We start from the raw sequence: 17,841 nt of genomic DNA on the forward strand, positions 1-17,841 counted from the left end.
CTGCTCGTCGCCTTCGCGGACACAGGCCGAGTACTGCTGCCCGTCGCCTTCGCGCACACAGGCCGAGTACTGCTGCCCGTCGCCTTCGCGCACACAGGCCGAGTACTGCTACTTCGTCGCCTCCGTGCACACAGGCCGAGTACTGCTGCTCGCCACTCCTACTACTGCTCCTACGGTGGATCCCGAGGCTGATGCTGCTCATCTCTTGCGCACACACGGCTGCTTTGTTACCTTCGCACGCACTGGAGCCTCGTTGTTTTTGCGCGCACCGCTGCTCGCCACTCCCACATTTCCTACTGCTGCAACTACAGCTGCTGCCGCTGCTCAGCACCCGCGGCCCGGCTCTGTTCCACCCGCGGCCCGGCTCTGTTCCACCCGCGAACTACGTACACGCCCGTTGCATGCCTTCTGGGGGGGGGCGCATGTAGTGGTTACCTTATTCACTTATCCGCATGTGACTGTTATCATTACGATGGGTTTGGTCTAACCCACGCACACGGGCGTTTGGTTGTGTCGTCGTGACGCACGCGCGGCTGTGGGAGCCACGCCCTCCGAAGAGGGTGCTTGTTTTATATAAGCCGTTACGACTTCCGTTCCGTTCGCTAGCAGCACTGAACTATAACACTACGTGGAACGGACGGTGCCCGTGATCCGCTGAAGCCACCGACATGTATGGCGCCCCCTATCGTATGCACCCAGAAAAATGAATGCCCCCATAGCCTTTGTGGGTAGGTGTAAGTTTTCCAAGATAAATTTTGCCATTATTTTCATCGCAAGAACGTACTAAAAATATTGAATCCATGATTATCAATGTTACACACATGACTAATACTGTAATGTACACTGTACTTGCACAAAATACAAGGCAAAACATGGCTATCAAGGTCGAGTTTAGGTAATTTTGTGGCATACTGTCCATAATTCACACACAAAGCAAATTACAATAAACATGTCAAAAAAAATTAAAGGAAGTGTAGCACAACAAAGCGCTTAAATTGCATCATATACTTCATACATGTACACATACATAGATATAATAGTGAGTAAACATGCATAAATGTCCATGATAGGTACATGAACATTTTCTGTACAGTGTATACAGTAACAAATATGTTGCATTTCAGAAATGAGCTGATGAGAGTGAGGCAAGAACTTTCAACTGTAGTTATACAAATAACAAGGCAAATTACTGTACACAGTCAAGTGTCAAAGCTTCATACTATTAAAAAAATTACCAGTGACAATAATTTTCACTATCATTAAGATCATACATGTCTTTGAAATATCTGGATGTTGTATGCTAATAAAAAAAAAAATCCAATTTATTATCATTTTCTACATAATATAAAGTCCATGTCTACTGATGACGAAACAAAATTGTTTTGGCTAGGAGCTTCCTTACTTTGGGCCCGGTAGCAGCATCTGTTTTTACCCTTCCTAAGTGGTAGAGCTTGATCTGTCCATACCGTGATGCAATTTTCTTGATCAGGCTGTGAATGTGGTTGTTGTCAATTGTAGTATCAAACTGGTGACGGTGCAACTGAGGAAATAAGTTCATGTGGCTTGTGTTCTCCAGAACTGAGGAAGAGATAGCAGATGTCACTCCACGGCCTTGAGGAAGCTTTCCTTGAGTTATTCTTAGAAGTCGCTGGAAACATTTCTCTGTTTCTCTACATACAGATACTACGCTAGCTGATGGCCTCTGCAGCCTCCCGCGATCTTTCATGGTGACAAAGTCATGAGCATTGCCATCAGAAGATGACATTGCATTGGCACATTCCATACAGTCCATATGCAGCCTAAGAGATTTCACAATGTATCCACTGATGTAGTTGACAGCCGCATCCTTATATTCTGATAAGGGCTCAATATGTGGCATGTCACTGTAGTCATGATCTGTCTTGCTGGGTTGTCTGGGAATGAGATCATACTTTCGAGTAATGTTCATAGTTGTGACATCATTGACGCTCTCAGTGTGAAGAATGGCTGTGTCATCACGAAGAATACAGTTCCCAGTGCCATTTTTTATGTGATGTCTCATCAACAGGCGTTTGTATGCAGCTTTGAACTGTCTTGCAGTGGGGTTGTTGTTGAATCCTCCACGTGCTCTGAGGGCGGAAAAGAACAATTCAATGTGATCCTGAGAGAATTTATACGTTAGTAGGTATTTGAGTGGGGCATCGGTTGGTGCGACAAGTTCTTGATACATGTTTAAAATGCTTCTGATGCTAACAACGAAGCCAACAAAACCAGTCTTTCTTGGTCCTTCACACATTTTCCTACCAGATCCATCTTTGAGACCGAGAAGGAAGACTTCAGCATCATGCAATCGTTGTTGAATGGATGCATGGTTGTCCCCTTTCAATGGTGCTTTCAGCCCCCTTCCAAACGGATTTCTGCTGTTTAAAGCATCGAAGGCTGAATCAACATGCCGAAGAAACTCTATAGTTGCACTGCAGCCCTGGAATTGTGGAAGTTGAAGTTTTTCTTCGCAATATTGCAGAGCATCAGCAACACTGGCACTGAATATTTGTGCTGCCAGGTTCACTTTCATTTTCTGCGTTCTCCACTGAATGTGGGCATTTTTTACCTTGTTCCCAAGTCGGAGTCCTTCAGATCCTTGAAGTTTGTGAAGCTCTTCAATGTATGTCCATTTCACACTTTGACCATCCTGCGTTCTAAAAATCCCACCATCTGCAAATGAATTGCGAAGTAGTTTCAGCATATGGCAGACGTCAAGTATCACATATACGCGCACGGAAGGGTCAGCTGGGTGTGGAAATGAAGGATCCATTCCATTGATGTTCACGTTTGCTCCTAGTACCTTCATCATTGCAATATGGCAGGATGGCCCATCGCACGTTAATGACACAGCACGTACACCAATGTTATTCGGTCGCAACAGACATTCCAGAACCAAATTTGCCCTTTCTGCTCCCGTCATTCCATCTATGAGGAAATATGCTAATGGTATTTTCCAAGATTCATTCACTGAGACTGCCATGAGAACAAGGGCATCTTTAGCTAATGGGGTGGCATCATCTGTTGCACCATTTCCAACATCTACATAGCCATGATATTTGCCTTCAGCAAATTCCACATGCTTGTGAATAGACATCTCGTCCAACATCAAGGCGATGATAGTCTCCTTTCCAGTTTCTCTGTTTCTGGTCACTTTTCCTGCTAGTGAGGAGAATGCCTGTTTCGTGAAACCTGGATCACCATCAATGGTTGGGACTACACTGCCTGTAAATTGGCGTTTCCTTACCTGTGAAATGTCAACCCTTTCTCGCGATTTTCACGAACATCTCGATTCGTGCAGTTGATTGCAGAACAGGATGGCATTCTGTTTTACTCTAGTATCATGTCACCGAAGTGAAACAACTAAGAACAAATGTGCAATTATGAAAGAAATCTCTATATAAATCTTGCAAGATGTGTACGTCGTTCAATCACAGCGATACAAAAGCAATACGCTTTTTGCGTGACTAAATCCCATAATGCATTGCGATCCCGTGGCTTCATGTAAAACTCACTGCCTATGGGCCTTTTGTGTGTGTGTTCGCAGACTGTCCGTTCCACGTAGTGTTATAGTTCAGTGGCTAGCAGTTGCTGGAGATTTCTGTACAATAAACAACCTTTTGTACCCAACGAAATGGCCTCTTCTTATCGTCTTCGGCAACCGTTAAAATGTGTACATTAGAATGGGGAGTGGGTGGTGGAACATTGTGTGTGTGTGTGTTCTTTCAGATGTGTACATTAGAATTGAGGAAAATCATTTCTTATCGCGTTGTGCCTGTACAATCTTATTGATACAATTAATATTTTAAAATCTATTTTCTGAAAATAATGTTTTTTGTTTATTTCACGAGTTATGAATTATTCGGTGGTGTAATGTCTATCTATATGGTCATTTTCAGGCACTCTATTGGTATTATGGATATGGACTATTATGTACAGAGTACATATTAAAATATAGAGATATTAACGTGTGTCACTGATGTACATTAGTTATGGCAGAAATACGAAGTAAAGGATAATCCGAGGCGGTGTAGACGGCGCTGGTTTATCGTTTTCCTGTTTGCGTGAGTGCGTGGATATGTTTGTGTGTTATTTATTTATTTAAACTCGTCATGCCTTCTCTCTGTTTACTCTCCACTCAGCACTTTTAGATATTAAACTCGATCAGGCGTGTTTATTTTATCATTCCTTCCAACTCGTGAGTTTGAGGCCACTTTGGAGCCAATAGTATTAGTATAGAAGTAGTGAGGATGTCTCGTGTGGGAGAGTCGGAGCGTCTCCAGAAAAACCTCGAGGAACAGTTGGAGCGGCTCGTACAGCAGTTACGCGACCTCGAGGAAAGCCGGTAGTGTGTGTGTACGTGTGTACGTGTGTGTTTACGTACATGTGTGTGCGTACGTGTGTGTCTGTGCGTACGTGTGTGTGTGCGTGCGTACGTGTGTGCGTGCGTACGTGTGTGTGTTTGTGTGTTTGATCCACCACCCAAAGCAAGATCACCACTTTGTTCCAGCCACCCACTCTTCACTTTGTTCCACCACCCACTCCCCACTTTGTTCCACCACCCACTCCCCACTTTGTTCCACCACTCACTCCCCACTTTGTTCCACCACCCACTCCCCACTTTGTTCCACCACCCACTCCCCACTTTGTTCCACCACCCACTCCTCACTTTGTTCCACCACCCACTCCCCACTTTGTTCCACCACCCACTCCCCACTTTGTTCCACCACCCACTCCCCACTTTGTTCCACCACCCACTCCCCACTTTGTTCCACCACCCACTCCCCACTTTGTTCCACCACCCACTCCCCACTTTGTTCCACCACCCACTCCCCACTTTGTTCCACCACCCACTCCCCACTTTGTTCCACCCCCCACTCTCCACTTCCTTCCACCACCCACTCCCCACTTCGTTCCACCACCCACTCCCCACTTTGCTCCACCACCCACTCCCCACTTTGTTCCACCACCCACTCTCCACTTTATTCCACCACCCACTCTCCACTTTATTCCACCAACCACTCCCCACTTTATTCCACCAACCACTCCCCACTTTGTTCCACCAACCACTCCCCACTTTGTTCCACCACCCACTCTCCACTTTATTCCACCACCCACTCTCCACTTTATTCCACCAACCACTCCCCACTTTATTCCACCAACCACTCCCCACTTTGTTCCACCAACCACTCCCCACTTTGTTCCACCAACCACTCCCCACTTTGTTCCACCAACCACTCCCCACATAATTCCACCACCCACTAGCCACTTTGTTCCACCACCCTCTCCCCACATAATTCCAACCCCCACCCCCCACATAATTCCACCACCCTCTCCCCACATAATTCCACCACCCTCTCCCCACATAATTCCACCCCCCACCCCCACATAATTCCACCACCCACTCCCCACTTTATTCCAGTTCCACTCCACTTCATGCTTTGCAATGCCGTAGGGTCTAAGCCTCTATTTGGAGAGGTTAAGATCCGTGGCTCTTTCTGGTATCACCTTCCAATTGTTTAACGTTGGCATAGAGATCGATGGCTGATCTTCCATTTGCCATGGTTTTGGAATTATCACTCAAACTACTACTTTGCAATTTCATAAAGGAAGAACACTTATCACACGACATCAATTCTCTTTGTGCAAGATAAGAATATCATTGTCTAACGAAGACTTTGTGGGCCCTATTTGAGGATGTTCATGTTTAGTGTACAGGGTTGTACTTCTGAGCTGCTCATTCCATCTATAACGGATAAACTGCCGCCGGATGTATGTATTTAGTCACCGAGAGAACTTTGACTTCACCACAGTGAATTGTCTTTTTGGTGTCGTGGCCTGTTGGTCCGTTGAACCAAATTTTCGTTGGTCTTCACGGCCTTGTACTATACCTGCCTGCTGTACTGCTTGACTTTCCTTTCACCAAGTCCAGATGTGCTTGGGCCAAGGGGGGGGATTTCCTTTTTTTGGAGGAAAGGAATAGGAGGTGTTCAGCACGCCCTCATATTTTGTTGTTGAGATAGAGGAACCGATGGCCCTCCTAGCTAACAAAGACAAACTCGTCGTCTATCCTGGAGATAAATCTTAGGACAATGGACTTTTTAATTTTATTCACAAGGTAAATGGTTTGTGGAGGACCTGCGACACAAATCACACGTACACGAGACACCAAACTTTACTTTCACGCAAACACAACCACTGATATTGGGGAAGTGACGTCGCTTCCCAGAGCACTCTGGGTACGAGTAAAGGTGTCTTTATGGCATTGCTCTTCTCTCCACACTCAGCGGGGCAATCAAGGAGGAATTTCCTCCTCCCCACGGATGTACAGGAAACACAAGACAAAGTGGGGAGAGTGGTGGAAGAAAATAATGGGCAGAGGGAGGAGTAGATTCAGGTCTTCTTCCTTTGGTACCAGGAGGCCGCCATGTAGAGGTGAGTTGGGTAAGGTGGGAGGTGATTCGTGCCATGACTCATTAGACCTCTACTTCAGGTCTCAATTGCCCAAGTGTTTGAGAGAGGTCTGTGGCACTTTCTGGTTGACTGAGCTCTTAAACTCCACAAACCTTTGTTGTTCTCTCTCATGCACAGATTTATCCCATCTCGTCTTCAGTTGTCATACCCTTCCTCCCGTCCATGGTACACGGAATCTTGTGGTGAGGCTGTTGCCCAGAAACAACTTGCCTTCATCTCATGGAAAGCAAATCTAACAGAAGGAAATCTCATTTCCTTTCACAAAGCCCGAAACAAGTGTGTGTCCAGTGTCCACCCTCAGGAGAGCCAGGAAACAATATCTCTCCGTTCTCAAGACCCAACTCTCTTATCTGTCTGCCTCTTCCAAATCCTGGTGGCATCTGGTCAAATCTGTTTCTGGTGTTTGTTCCCCCTCCAATCCCCCCCCTTACCTCAAACGGCTACACAGCTGACTCCGCACGTGAAAAAGCTGAATGCCTCAACTCTGTGTTTGCCTCTAAATCTTGTGTCCCAAACCATCCCTCTCTGTACCCACCATACCCAGTCGTACCCAGCTGCTCCTGGATTCTGTGTCCTTTCCTCCTGACAAGGTGGAAAAGTTTCTGTCAACCATCGACTCTGATTCTGCAACTGGACCTGACGGCATCAGCCCACGGGTCCTAAAATCCTGTTCTTCTGCTCTTTCACTCCCTCGCTCTGTTCTCTTCACCCTCTCTTTTGCTCAAGGTCAACTGCCATCTGCTTGGAAATCAGCCAACATCACCGCTTTGCACAAAAAAGGTGCAAAAACAGATCCTAGCAACTACAGACCAATCAGCCCTCTCCCAATTATCAGCAAAGTCATGGAATCCATCATTGCTTCAGATATGAAATCTTTCCTCTTCTCCAATGGCTTGATCTCTGATCATCAATTTGGTTTCAGACCAGGTCATTCTACTCTGGACATGCTGCCTCTGCTGTCTCAACAATGGATGGAGGTCCTCAATGCCAAACAGGAAATTAGAGCTGTCTCCCTCGACATATCACGTGCCTTCGATACGGTCTGGCACCCTGCTCTGCTCACCAAACTCTCCTCCTTTGGTATCCATGGAAATCTCCACGCATGGCTGGCGGACGTCCTCTCTAGTCGTAGTCAACGTGTGGCCCTGAATGGGTTTCTCTCATCTCCTCTTCCTGTTCAGGCTGGAGTTCCCCAAGGCAGTGTTCTGGGCCCTGTGCTTTTTCTGGTCTTCATCAATGATCTCTCTGACTCTCTTGAAAATCCTCTCTATCTCTTTGCTGATGACTCCACTCTCTGCCGCTCCATTCCTCATCCCTCAGATCGGCAGTCTGCAGCCTCCTCACTCTCTGCAGACCTGGACAAAATCACAGACTGGGCAAACAAGTGGAACATGTCTTTCAATCCTGACAAATCTCACACTCTTACGATGTCTCTCCGAAAAGACCGACTGGACAACCCTCCCATCTACTTTCTGAATAATCCTCTCCAAGAAGTTCTGTCACTCAAGCTTTTGGGTCTCACTATCTGCCATGATCTTTCCTGGTAAAACCACATTTCCAAGCAGGCCTCCAAAGCCATCCTCCGTCGTGCGAAGTCCTTCCTTGGCACACCTGAGCTCTTCACCACATACAAGGTTTTCATCCGCAGTTCAATGGAGTACTGCTCTCCCCTCTGGGCTGGTGCTCCTGCCTCACACCTAGCTCGTCTTCACGCTGTTGAAACCAAAGCATTCAGAATCATTGGAATCTCCCGTGATGACGCTATCTCCGAGGGCCTTTCACTTACTCACCGCAGGCAGGTTGGTGGTCTTTCCGTCTCCTACCGACTCATTTCCGGCCTTGCTCCCCCAGCTCTCTCTGGGCTCTGTTCCCCAAATATTCCTACAGGTCGCACAAGATCTGCCTGCAACCCTCTTATGGTTAAACTGCCAAAATCAAGACTCTCTGCTCACCTTCACTCCTTCATACCTCTTTTCTCCCGCCTCTGGAACAAACTCCCTCACTCTCTTCAATCCCACTCCACCCTCCAGGTCTTTAAAACGGCTGTTCACCACCATCTCTTATCTTCCCCAATCCAAAACCTTGATCTTTTCTACCCCTGCTAATTTCACCCCAAATCCACTTTTTGAGGTGCCGACTTCTTTCCTGTAAGTCCTTGGTGTCCTTGCGTTTTATACCTATCCTGCCCCCCCCCCCCCAGGCCCTCTCCCTCCCACACATCTCCTGATGTCCCTGCTCTCAAATGTTGTGTTTGTGTGCTTCCTCCCCTTCTCTCCCCATCTTGTCGACCGCTCCCCTTTTTATATACTTTGTTTGCTTGTTTGTTTGATTTGTTTGTTTGATAAATGTTAGCTCTTTCACGAGCCTCGACTCTGTATACAAAAACAAAAAAAACCTCGTGCATTTCTGCAGAACTGCAACCATCTCTGATATCTGGCACCGACTCGCATTGACCCGACTGAACTGGTGTGAACTGGCTTTTTAAAAGCTCTGGGCCATGATGTCAGCGCTGTTGATTCATTGGCCGTGCCATCGGCCACGTGAACTCTCCCATGTCACTGCCAATGCTCTGAAATTTTTGGGCGCCATTGCTTCCGTGCACGAGGTGGGAAATTAAATAAAGTGGGGTGAAAGAAGAAGCACTCAATGGGAGTTGGGAGGGGAAGGAAGAACATGGAATCCTTGTGGGAAGACAAGGATCTATCTATACACCCAATCCTGATTACTAATTTGAGTAATTATGGTACGACAACTTCTGACATTACTTGTGAAATTTGTGCTGTTTAATCCATTTCAGATACTGCTTAAGCCATTTTTGACCAATAATTCAAGTTCTCTGCATCCCGAGGTAGTGGTACAGGTGGGAAAAGAGCAGGCAACCCCATTAGGCAAATAGTTAAGCCGGATGGACGGAGACACCAGGTGTTGTGCAGTTCAGGTAGTTGACACGGTCTCAGGGCAATCATTGCATTCTACACTATTTCTTCCACCTTCAAAAGTTTTTCCCTGGTTCAGGTTGCATAAATGACGGTGGCACGAGACAGCGGAGCACTGCAACCTCAAATACTGCGGTTGGTTCTAGGTATCGCCGGGGCAGACGCAGGACTTTGATCTGCACCGGCTTCTGACTCTGACTTGGAATTGAACCCTTGAATTTGAATAAAATCACTCCGCATCTCGTTAACTCGCAATAATTGGATGCGAGTGAGTATGGACATGGCTCGCCTTTTTTGGGAATGCACTACTTGCATCTTCATCCGGAACTTCACCGAAAAAAGAAAACATAACCCCCATCCACCTTATGTGGCGGAGGTAACAAAAAGTGACTTGCATGTCACCTTTAAGGAAACACCAATGCTTCCTTTTGCACATTTCCAAGTGTTTAAATGTAACTGTGGTGTTTTGCAGCGATGAATTGGGTGATGAATACGAGGCTGCACGACGGGATACACTGGAGCAACTGGAAGAGTTTGGCTGCTCATTGCGGCGCCTTGCCACCGGGGATGTCACCCTGGAGACCGAGCTGGGGGCTATGCGTCTGGTTTGTCACTCTTCTATAACTGCCTTCCCCACTATCCTTCCACTCCTTCCCAGTGGTGGTCGCTGAATTTTACTGCACACCCTCTGGTATTGCTTCCTCTGTTCTCTCGGCCTTCTGACCCTCCCGATCTCCTCCCGGACCCGCAAGATCGTTCAGTATCCCCAACCTTGTTAAACCCTCAAATTCCAAGCTCACTACCCATCTTTACTATTTTCTTCCTCTTGTTTTTTTACCCCATTTCATGGAACTGTCTTCCTGAGGCTCTTCAATCACATTCTCCTCTGCAGGGTTTCAAGCTGGTGGTACACCATTTCACATCATCCCCCATTACAACCCACAATCTTTTATACACCCATTAACCTCCACTAATCCTAAGGAAGAGGAAGAGATACATGGAAATGCTGTTGAATGCAGACTCGATGGGATGGCAACATCGAGAGTAACCCAGTTTTAGGACCGGCAGAGAAGAAAACTGAGATGGAAGTTGAGGAAGCGATAAAAGCAATGAAGAGTAGAAAAGCGGGAGGACCGACAGGAGTTGTGGGAGATATGTTGAAGGCAGCGGGAAGTTGAGGTGTGAAGAGAATGACAGAGATCTGTAATCTGGTGGTGAAAGAAGGCCGCGTTCCAGTGGATTGGGAACTGAGTACCCTCGTCCCTCCATACAAGGGGAAAGGTGACCCTCTGGACTGTGGCTCATATCAAGCGATAAAGTTATTGGAGCATGGAATGAAGGTATTGGAGAGGAAGATAAGGAAGTAAGTGAAGATTGACGGAATGCAGTTTCGATTTATGCCAGGAAGAGGAACGACAGACGTGCTTTTTAATGTAAGGCAGTTGCAGGAGAAGTACCTGGGGAAGAGGAAGAAGTTGTTTCTTGGGTTTGTTGATCTAGAGAAAGCATTCGATAGGGTTCCACGCGAAGTAGCGACATGGGCATTGAGGAAGTTAGGAGTGGAGGAATGGTTGATCAGAGTAGTGATGGCAATGTACGAGAGAGCGCGGACAGCTCTAAGGACGAAGGACGGGAACAGTGGTGAGTTTGAGGTGAAGGTGGTAGTGCATCAGGGGTTGGTACTGAGTCCACTACTATTTGTAGCTGTGATTGAGGTGCTGGCTCGGAATGTAAAGGAGGGTTTACCATGGGAGTTGTATGCAGATGATCTGGTGTTGATTGCAGAAAGTATGGATGGACTGAAGGAGAAGATGAACAAGTGGAAGGAATGTATGGAGACAAAAGGTCTGAAGGTGCATATCAGAAAAACAAAGGTGATGGCAAGTGGTGAGGTGGAAAGAACTGGGAAGTGGCCATGTGCTGTGTGCAGGAAGGGTGTCTGAGTGAACTCCATTCAATGTACAATGTGCATTTTGTTTTTGTTTTTTTGTTTTTTTGGTATACAAGATCGAGGCTCGTGAAGGAGCGAACATTTATCACACAGAAAGACAAACCGACAAACCGACACATAACCGACAAACCGACACATAAAACAAAAAGCAAAAAGCCCCCCCCCCCCCCCCGAGTTGAGATTTACACAAGGAAGTAGGCTATGGTTGAAAAGACTGGGAATACAGAGAGAACGAAAGTTATTGGATCACAAACGACGGACCGCTGAGAGAAAAACAAAGCCTCAAGGTTGTACAGTGTACACTGTACAAGGCCTCAAGACACGACACGAATTAACACGATTTTCAATACAGGTATGAAAGATTTGCACCGAAAAATCTTCGTCGGGACACAATATACGTACAACACCATAAATAAATACAGTTTTAACGAAAATACAAATGGGAACAATCACTTAACTTCGATTTCAAATCGTTCGCAACGCGGCAAAGGCCTTGCTCGAGCGTTGAGTGGGTTCATCAAAAATGTAGTGGTTTGAGAGGGTCATTAACCAGTGTGGCAGCTGCATTCAAGTGTAAGGTGTGCACAGAGGGAGCTGCAGATGGAGGAAATGTTGAGTTGGATCTTGGAGATGGCATGAAGCTGGAAGGTGTGAAAACATTTTGCTACCTCGGAGACATGCTGAATGGAGAAGGTGAATCAGACTCGGCAACGGTTGCTAGAGTGAGATGTGCATGGAAGAAGTTTTGGGAACTGAGTGGCGTGCCGACGGGGGGAGTGTCGTTGAAGCTGAAGGGAAAGGTGTATGCTGCATGTGTGAGAAGTGTTATGATTTATGGGAGCGAGACATGGGTAATGAACGTCGAGCAGCAACGAAGGCTGGAAAGGGTGGAAATGTGAATGGTTCGGTGGATATGCGGAGTATCGTTGAGAGAGAGGAAGACAAATGATGCATTGCGAAAGATGATGGGAATAGAGCCTGTGATGGATGCTGTGAAGAGGAACAGGTTGAGATGGTTTAGTCATGTGTTGAAGGATGAAAGTGACTGGTTGAGAAGAGTGATGGAAATGAATGTAGCAGGAAGTAGAGGACGGGGAAGACCGAGAAAGACTTGGCTAAAGATGGTCGAAGAAGAAATGCGGGCAAGGGGGTTAACAAGGGGAGATGCAGAAAATAGGACAAAATGGAGAAGATTGTCATGGGGACCGCATGGCTAACCCCTGCTCTAGCAGGGAAAATGGCCTTAAAATGCCTGTTGTTGTTGATGTTGTAACCTCCAGTAAACCAACCCACTTATTTTACGTTACTCTGTTTCCTGCCATAATTCCTGCCATTTTGCATCCTATTCAAAAACCTCTCCTTGGTGTACCGTGCATCTCCTTCCCTTCTCTTTCTTACCTCCTTTTGCTATTCCCCTGATATATTTACCCTGTTTTTCTGCTATCCTCCACCATGCCTCTGTTTCACTCTGTTTACCACCTTCATCACGCCCTTCCCAACCTTCCTTCTGCTGTAAACATATATAGATTGTTCCTGTTACAAATGTCCATACATTGACCTGTGTATTTTGTCTTGGTGTGTACATTTCCTTGGCTATTTAATTGTCACTTTAAATGACATCGCCAGCACCCTGGCCAAATTCCTGTCCTAACCTAAAGAAGGTATTGCATCAGCGGCATGCCTACAGCCAATTCAAGCCATGCCTTCAGCCAATTTTGCTACCCTGCAGCCTTGTACTGCATACCAAATACATAGAAGAAGAAGAAGACCAATTAATGGGGCTCTCACTTTACTTTTATGACAGTCACCAGAGGCATTATGTTTTCAGGTTGTCCGTCCGTCCGTCTGTCCATGATAGGTTTTTGTTGCCACAATAACTTGAGAACAGCTGACGGGATCTTAGTCAAACTTGGTGCAGGTATGTATCAATGAGGTAAAGATTAACTGATTAGATTTTGGGGTCACGAGGTCAAAGGCCAAACGTAAAAGGTCATGTTGGGTAAAAATCCTGTTACCGCGATAACTTGTGAACCAGTGATGGGATTCTGACTAAATGTGGTACACTTATGTAGAATGATGTAAAGATGAACTGCTTCGATATTGGGGTCAAGAGGTCAAATGTCAAAGTCTGTAATGGGTCTATAACTTGAGAACGGCTGAAGTGATCAAATTCAAACTTGGTACAGGTATGTATAATGATGTAAAGATTTTGATTAGAGTTTGGGGTCAAGAGGTCAAAGGTAAAAGTCTGTTATGGGTCTATAACTTGAGAACGGCTGAAGTGATCAAATTCAAACTTGGTACAGGTATATATAATGATGTAAAGATTTTGATTGGAGTTTGGGGTCAAGAGGTCAAAGGTAAAAGTCTGTTATGGGTCTATAACTTGAGAACGGCTGAAGTGATCAAATTTAAACTAGGTACAGGTATGTATAATGATGTAAAGATTAACTGATTAGAATTTGGGATCAAGAGGTCAAAGGTAAAAGTCTGTAACAACAACAGGCATTTTAAGGCCATTTCCCCTGCTTTTTTTTTTTTTTTTTTTTTTTTTTCTGTATACAAGATCGAGGCTCGTGAAAGAGTGGGGGTTGAGTGGGGGTTAGCCTTGTGGGCCCCATGACGATCTTCTGTAAAAGTCTGTAATAGGTCTATAATTTGAGAAAGGCTGAAGTTATCTCATTCAAACTGGTGGGTTGGTACAGGTATGTATAATGATGTAAAGATTAACTCATTAGATTTTGGGGTCCCGTGGTCAAAAGCCAAAGGTCAGAGGTCATTTCAGGTATAAATGTGAGAACTTGTGAACAGCTGAAGGTATTTAAATTAAAACTTGGTGCAGGTATGTATAATGATGTAAACATGAACTGATTAAATTTTGGGGGCAAGAGGTCAAAGGTCAGAGGTCATGTCAGGTAAAAATGTGATAAGTTGAGATGAGCTGAATGGATTTAAATCGAACTATGATGATGTAATAATGTGGGCAGAGGAATATCGGTCGACGTCATGACGTCGAAGAGTGTTCTAGTTTATGTTCTATGCACCAAGTTATTTTTTTTTTTTTTTTTTTTTTTTCTCTTCCATGAGCTTGAACCTCTGCAGATAAAAATTCATGTTTGTTCTAAGCATATCTAATTTTTGTCTTATTGCTTTTATCATGATGCTTGTTCTTCCTTTTACTTGGTGTTTCCTTTGATGTTGCTAACCGAAGGTGCACTCATGACGGTGTCATGGGAATTGTGTTGCTTTCAGCTACGCAAGTTGAGATTGTGACCTGCAAATTGCTGTGTCGATGCGTGTACCTGCAGGCAATCCAAGCTGCAGTGAGTGAGGCATTTCACACGCCAGAAGTGATCCGCCTTTTTGCCAAGCAACAGCCCAGAGATTTAAGGACACGGCTAGCTCAGGTAACATGCCTTTTTTGGGAATGCAACCCATCCTTGATAGTCGACACTCTACACCCAACCAGGTTTTTGTTGCATCATATATATATATATGTATATACATTATTTTTTTCACCTCCCTCTCTCCTTCCACCACTTTCTCTTGTCCAATGATGTAGTTGGAGCGGGATGGGAAGCCTGGAGCTCCAGAGGTGGTGAGGCAGAAAGCAGAAATCTTGGCTGCACTACGTGGCCTTGGTGAAACAGTAAGTTGGAGTTTGTTGGACTTGGATGAGTCAATATGAGAAATGCAGAAGCTACAGTTGAGATGTAATTGAAAGATGTCAGGTCACTCCAAACAGGTTATCGTTCACATGTCTATCATGTTGTACTTTCTTAGATATAAAACGACCCAGACCCCAATTTCTTCCCTTCATTATCTTCGGTGGAAAACTTAGGTGCAATAAAATAAATAAAGGAAATTTGAGAGTCGAAACAAAACCTGAGGGGCTTTCACCCTTTTATTAACACTGTTTCCATTTTGGATTTTGGTGTAAAACTAAATCAGCAGGCAACCAATTTCAAATGAATCTGCCAATATCATTAATTTGTTTTATGCTTTGTATGGCCAAATAAATAATGGGCAGAAAAGGCTACTTGGTGTGAAGGTGTCAAAAGCTATTTTCATGGAGTTTGAGTGGAATGGAAGAATGCAGACAGGTGCCGACAAAGCTTGTGGATGTAGGAGTGGGAGAGTTGGGTGCCACTGGGTACTGGCTTCCCCATCTAAGAAATGTGAAAGCACAGAGAGCCTTGCACACACTTCCCAATGTTCAAAACATTAATCATCCCTGGCTTGTGTCCTTCATACTTTACCTCACGAGCTGCACTTAAGTTCTGTCCACTCGTATGAGTTTTGTTCTGTTCCCCGTTTTACCCCATGTGCACGAAGTGAAAAGCGGGGTTAAGCAATTAGTTCACTTTGTCTGTCTGCAGACGTCAGTTGATGATCGAGAAAGAGCTTTATTTAAATTTAATGAAAAATCGGAAAACAAACCTGCAGTTTTACAGTACTTTGGATTCGTCCCGATCGCACTTGTGCAGAGAGGAGTGGGATAATATTGTCGTGTCTAGGGCAATTAACCCCACCGCTGAACGGATGGGCCAAACAGGCGTTAACTCCATCGGACACTGTTCAATTTATGGTCGTATTAAGCTCACGCGGAACTGAGAAGAACCTTATTTCTTTTAAAACCAAATGGGTTTATTCCCGAACAACAAAAACAGGAGAAGATGAAGTCGATAAATAACTGTATACAAAATAATTATGGACCTATGGCGCCACACACCAGACACAAGCACAGACAGGAAAAGGACCAAAAACCGGGTGGTTTATATCTTTACTAGCGGGGTCACCCATGGGAATCCCACGGGCATGGATGTGTGTGACATTTCGACATATTGAGTTCGATGCTGCACATTCATTTTTACAAAATGGTTACTGGCAAGTCAATTGCCAGCGGGGATTGCCAGCCAGCGGGGATTGCCAGCCAGCGGGGATTGCTAGCCAGCTAGCCCCGCACGGATTGCTTATTTATTTCACATAATATGTGACCCCTCACTCCTCTCCACCTGACACTCTCCTGTCTCCACCTGACACTCTCCTCTCTCCACCTAGCACTCCTCTCCTCTCCAATCCCTCACATTCCTCTCCTTTCCAATCCCTCACCTCTCCAATCCCTCACACTCCCCTCGTCTCCAATCCCTCACACGCCTCTCCAATCGCGCCTCACACTCCTCTCCAATCGCACCTCACACTCCTCTCCAATCGCGCCTCACACTCCTCTCCAATCGCGCCTCACACTCCTCTCCAATCGCGCCTCACACTCCTCTCCAATCGTGCCTCACACTCCCCTCCAATCACTCCTCTCCAATCACGCCTCACACTCCTCTCCAATCGCGCCTCACACTCCTCTCCAATCGCGCCTCACACTCCTCTCCAATCGCGCCTCACACTTCTCTCCAATCGCGCCTCACACTCCTCTCCAATCGTGCCACACTCCTTTCCAATCGCACCTCACACTCCTTTCCAATCGCACCTCACACTCCTCTCCAATCGCGCCTCACACTCCCCTCCAAACACTCCTCACTCTCCTCTCCAATCGCTCCTCACTAGCCTCTCCAATCGCTCCTCACTCGCCTCTCCAATCGCTCCTCACTCGCCTCTCCAATCGCTCCTCACTCGCCTCTCCAATCGGCTTTCCCCGTCTCGTTTCTCTCGTTTTTCTCCCGTCTCGTTCTTTTTCTTGCTCCAAATCGGCCCGTCTCGCCCATCGGCCCGTCGGAATCGGAAATCGGCCCGTCTTGCTTTCGTGCTTGCGCGTAAATAAATTGTGTTCATTACACCATTTCTGGATCTGATGACTTGCCAGTAACCATTTTGTAAAAATGAATGTGCAGCATCTAACTCAATTTGTCGAAATGTCACACACATCCATGCCCGTGGGATTCCCACGGGTGACCCCGCAAGTTTGCATTGACGTTCGTCGATGGACTCGTTCGCCCGTCTCATTCGTTTTCTTGCTACATCCTGTTCAAGTCTGCGTTCTTCATCGATCGTCTCATTCATTTTGGAAATATAAGTTTCCACGCAGCGCATGAATTGTCACGATCCTCAAGAGGAATGTCTCGTAATCATCAAATGACAAATGGCAAGTAAATTATATTGTGGAAAATTAAAGATTTCAAATAAACCTATTTAAAGTGTATGCGCACATAACTAATTTTAAAAAACGAAGAAATATCTCTCGGTAATTTCCTGAAACATATTTTACTTCCGGATAATAATGTTGAATGAAATAAAAACGAAGAAATATATGTCGGCATCATTGTTGACGTTTTTGACGACTGTCATCAAACGAAAAAGTAATATATCTTAACGGAAAAGCAAAAGCGAATTTTTAATATATATCGACACGTTGCCGTCGGTGTCATGTTGGGTGGTGTATGATACACCATGACGCGATTTTTAAAAATATATCTCTGCATTTTCCCGCGTGTGTGGAATGTTCTCAAT

The 17,841-nt window shown here is 45.6% G+C and overlaps 1 protein-coding gene across 1 annotated transcript in view; it reads left to right on the top strand.

The window, feature by feature from the left end:
• The first annotated feature begins 4,079 nt into the window (after positions 1 to 4,079).
• Positions 4,080 to 17,841, top strand: part of LZIC (leucine zipper and CTNNBIP1 domain containing) — a 34,888-nt gene continuing 21,126 nt past the window's right edge. The window contains exons 1-4 of the mRNA XM_068105882.2: positions 4,080 to 4,366; positions 9,904 to 10,036; positions 14,691 to 14,789; positions 14,945 to 15,031. Of these exons, the coding sequence (XP_067961983.2) occupies positions 4,272 to 4,366; positions 9,904 to 10,036; positions 14,691 to 14,789; positions 14,945 to 15,031 (414 nt within the window). The 5' untranslated portion in view covers positions 4,080 to 4,271. The remainder of the gene's footprint in view (positions 4,367 to 9,903; positions 10,037 to 14,690; positions 14,790 to 14,944; positions 15,032 to 17,841) is intronic.

This window comes from Myxine glutinosa, chromosome 2 (assembly GCF_964187855.1).
Source record: "Myxine glutinosa chromosome 2, kmMyxGlut1.1, whole genome shotgun sequence".
NCBI lineage: Eukaryota > Metazoa > Chordata > Myxini > Myxiniformes > Myxinidae > Myxine > Myxine glutinosa.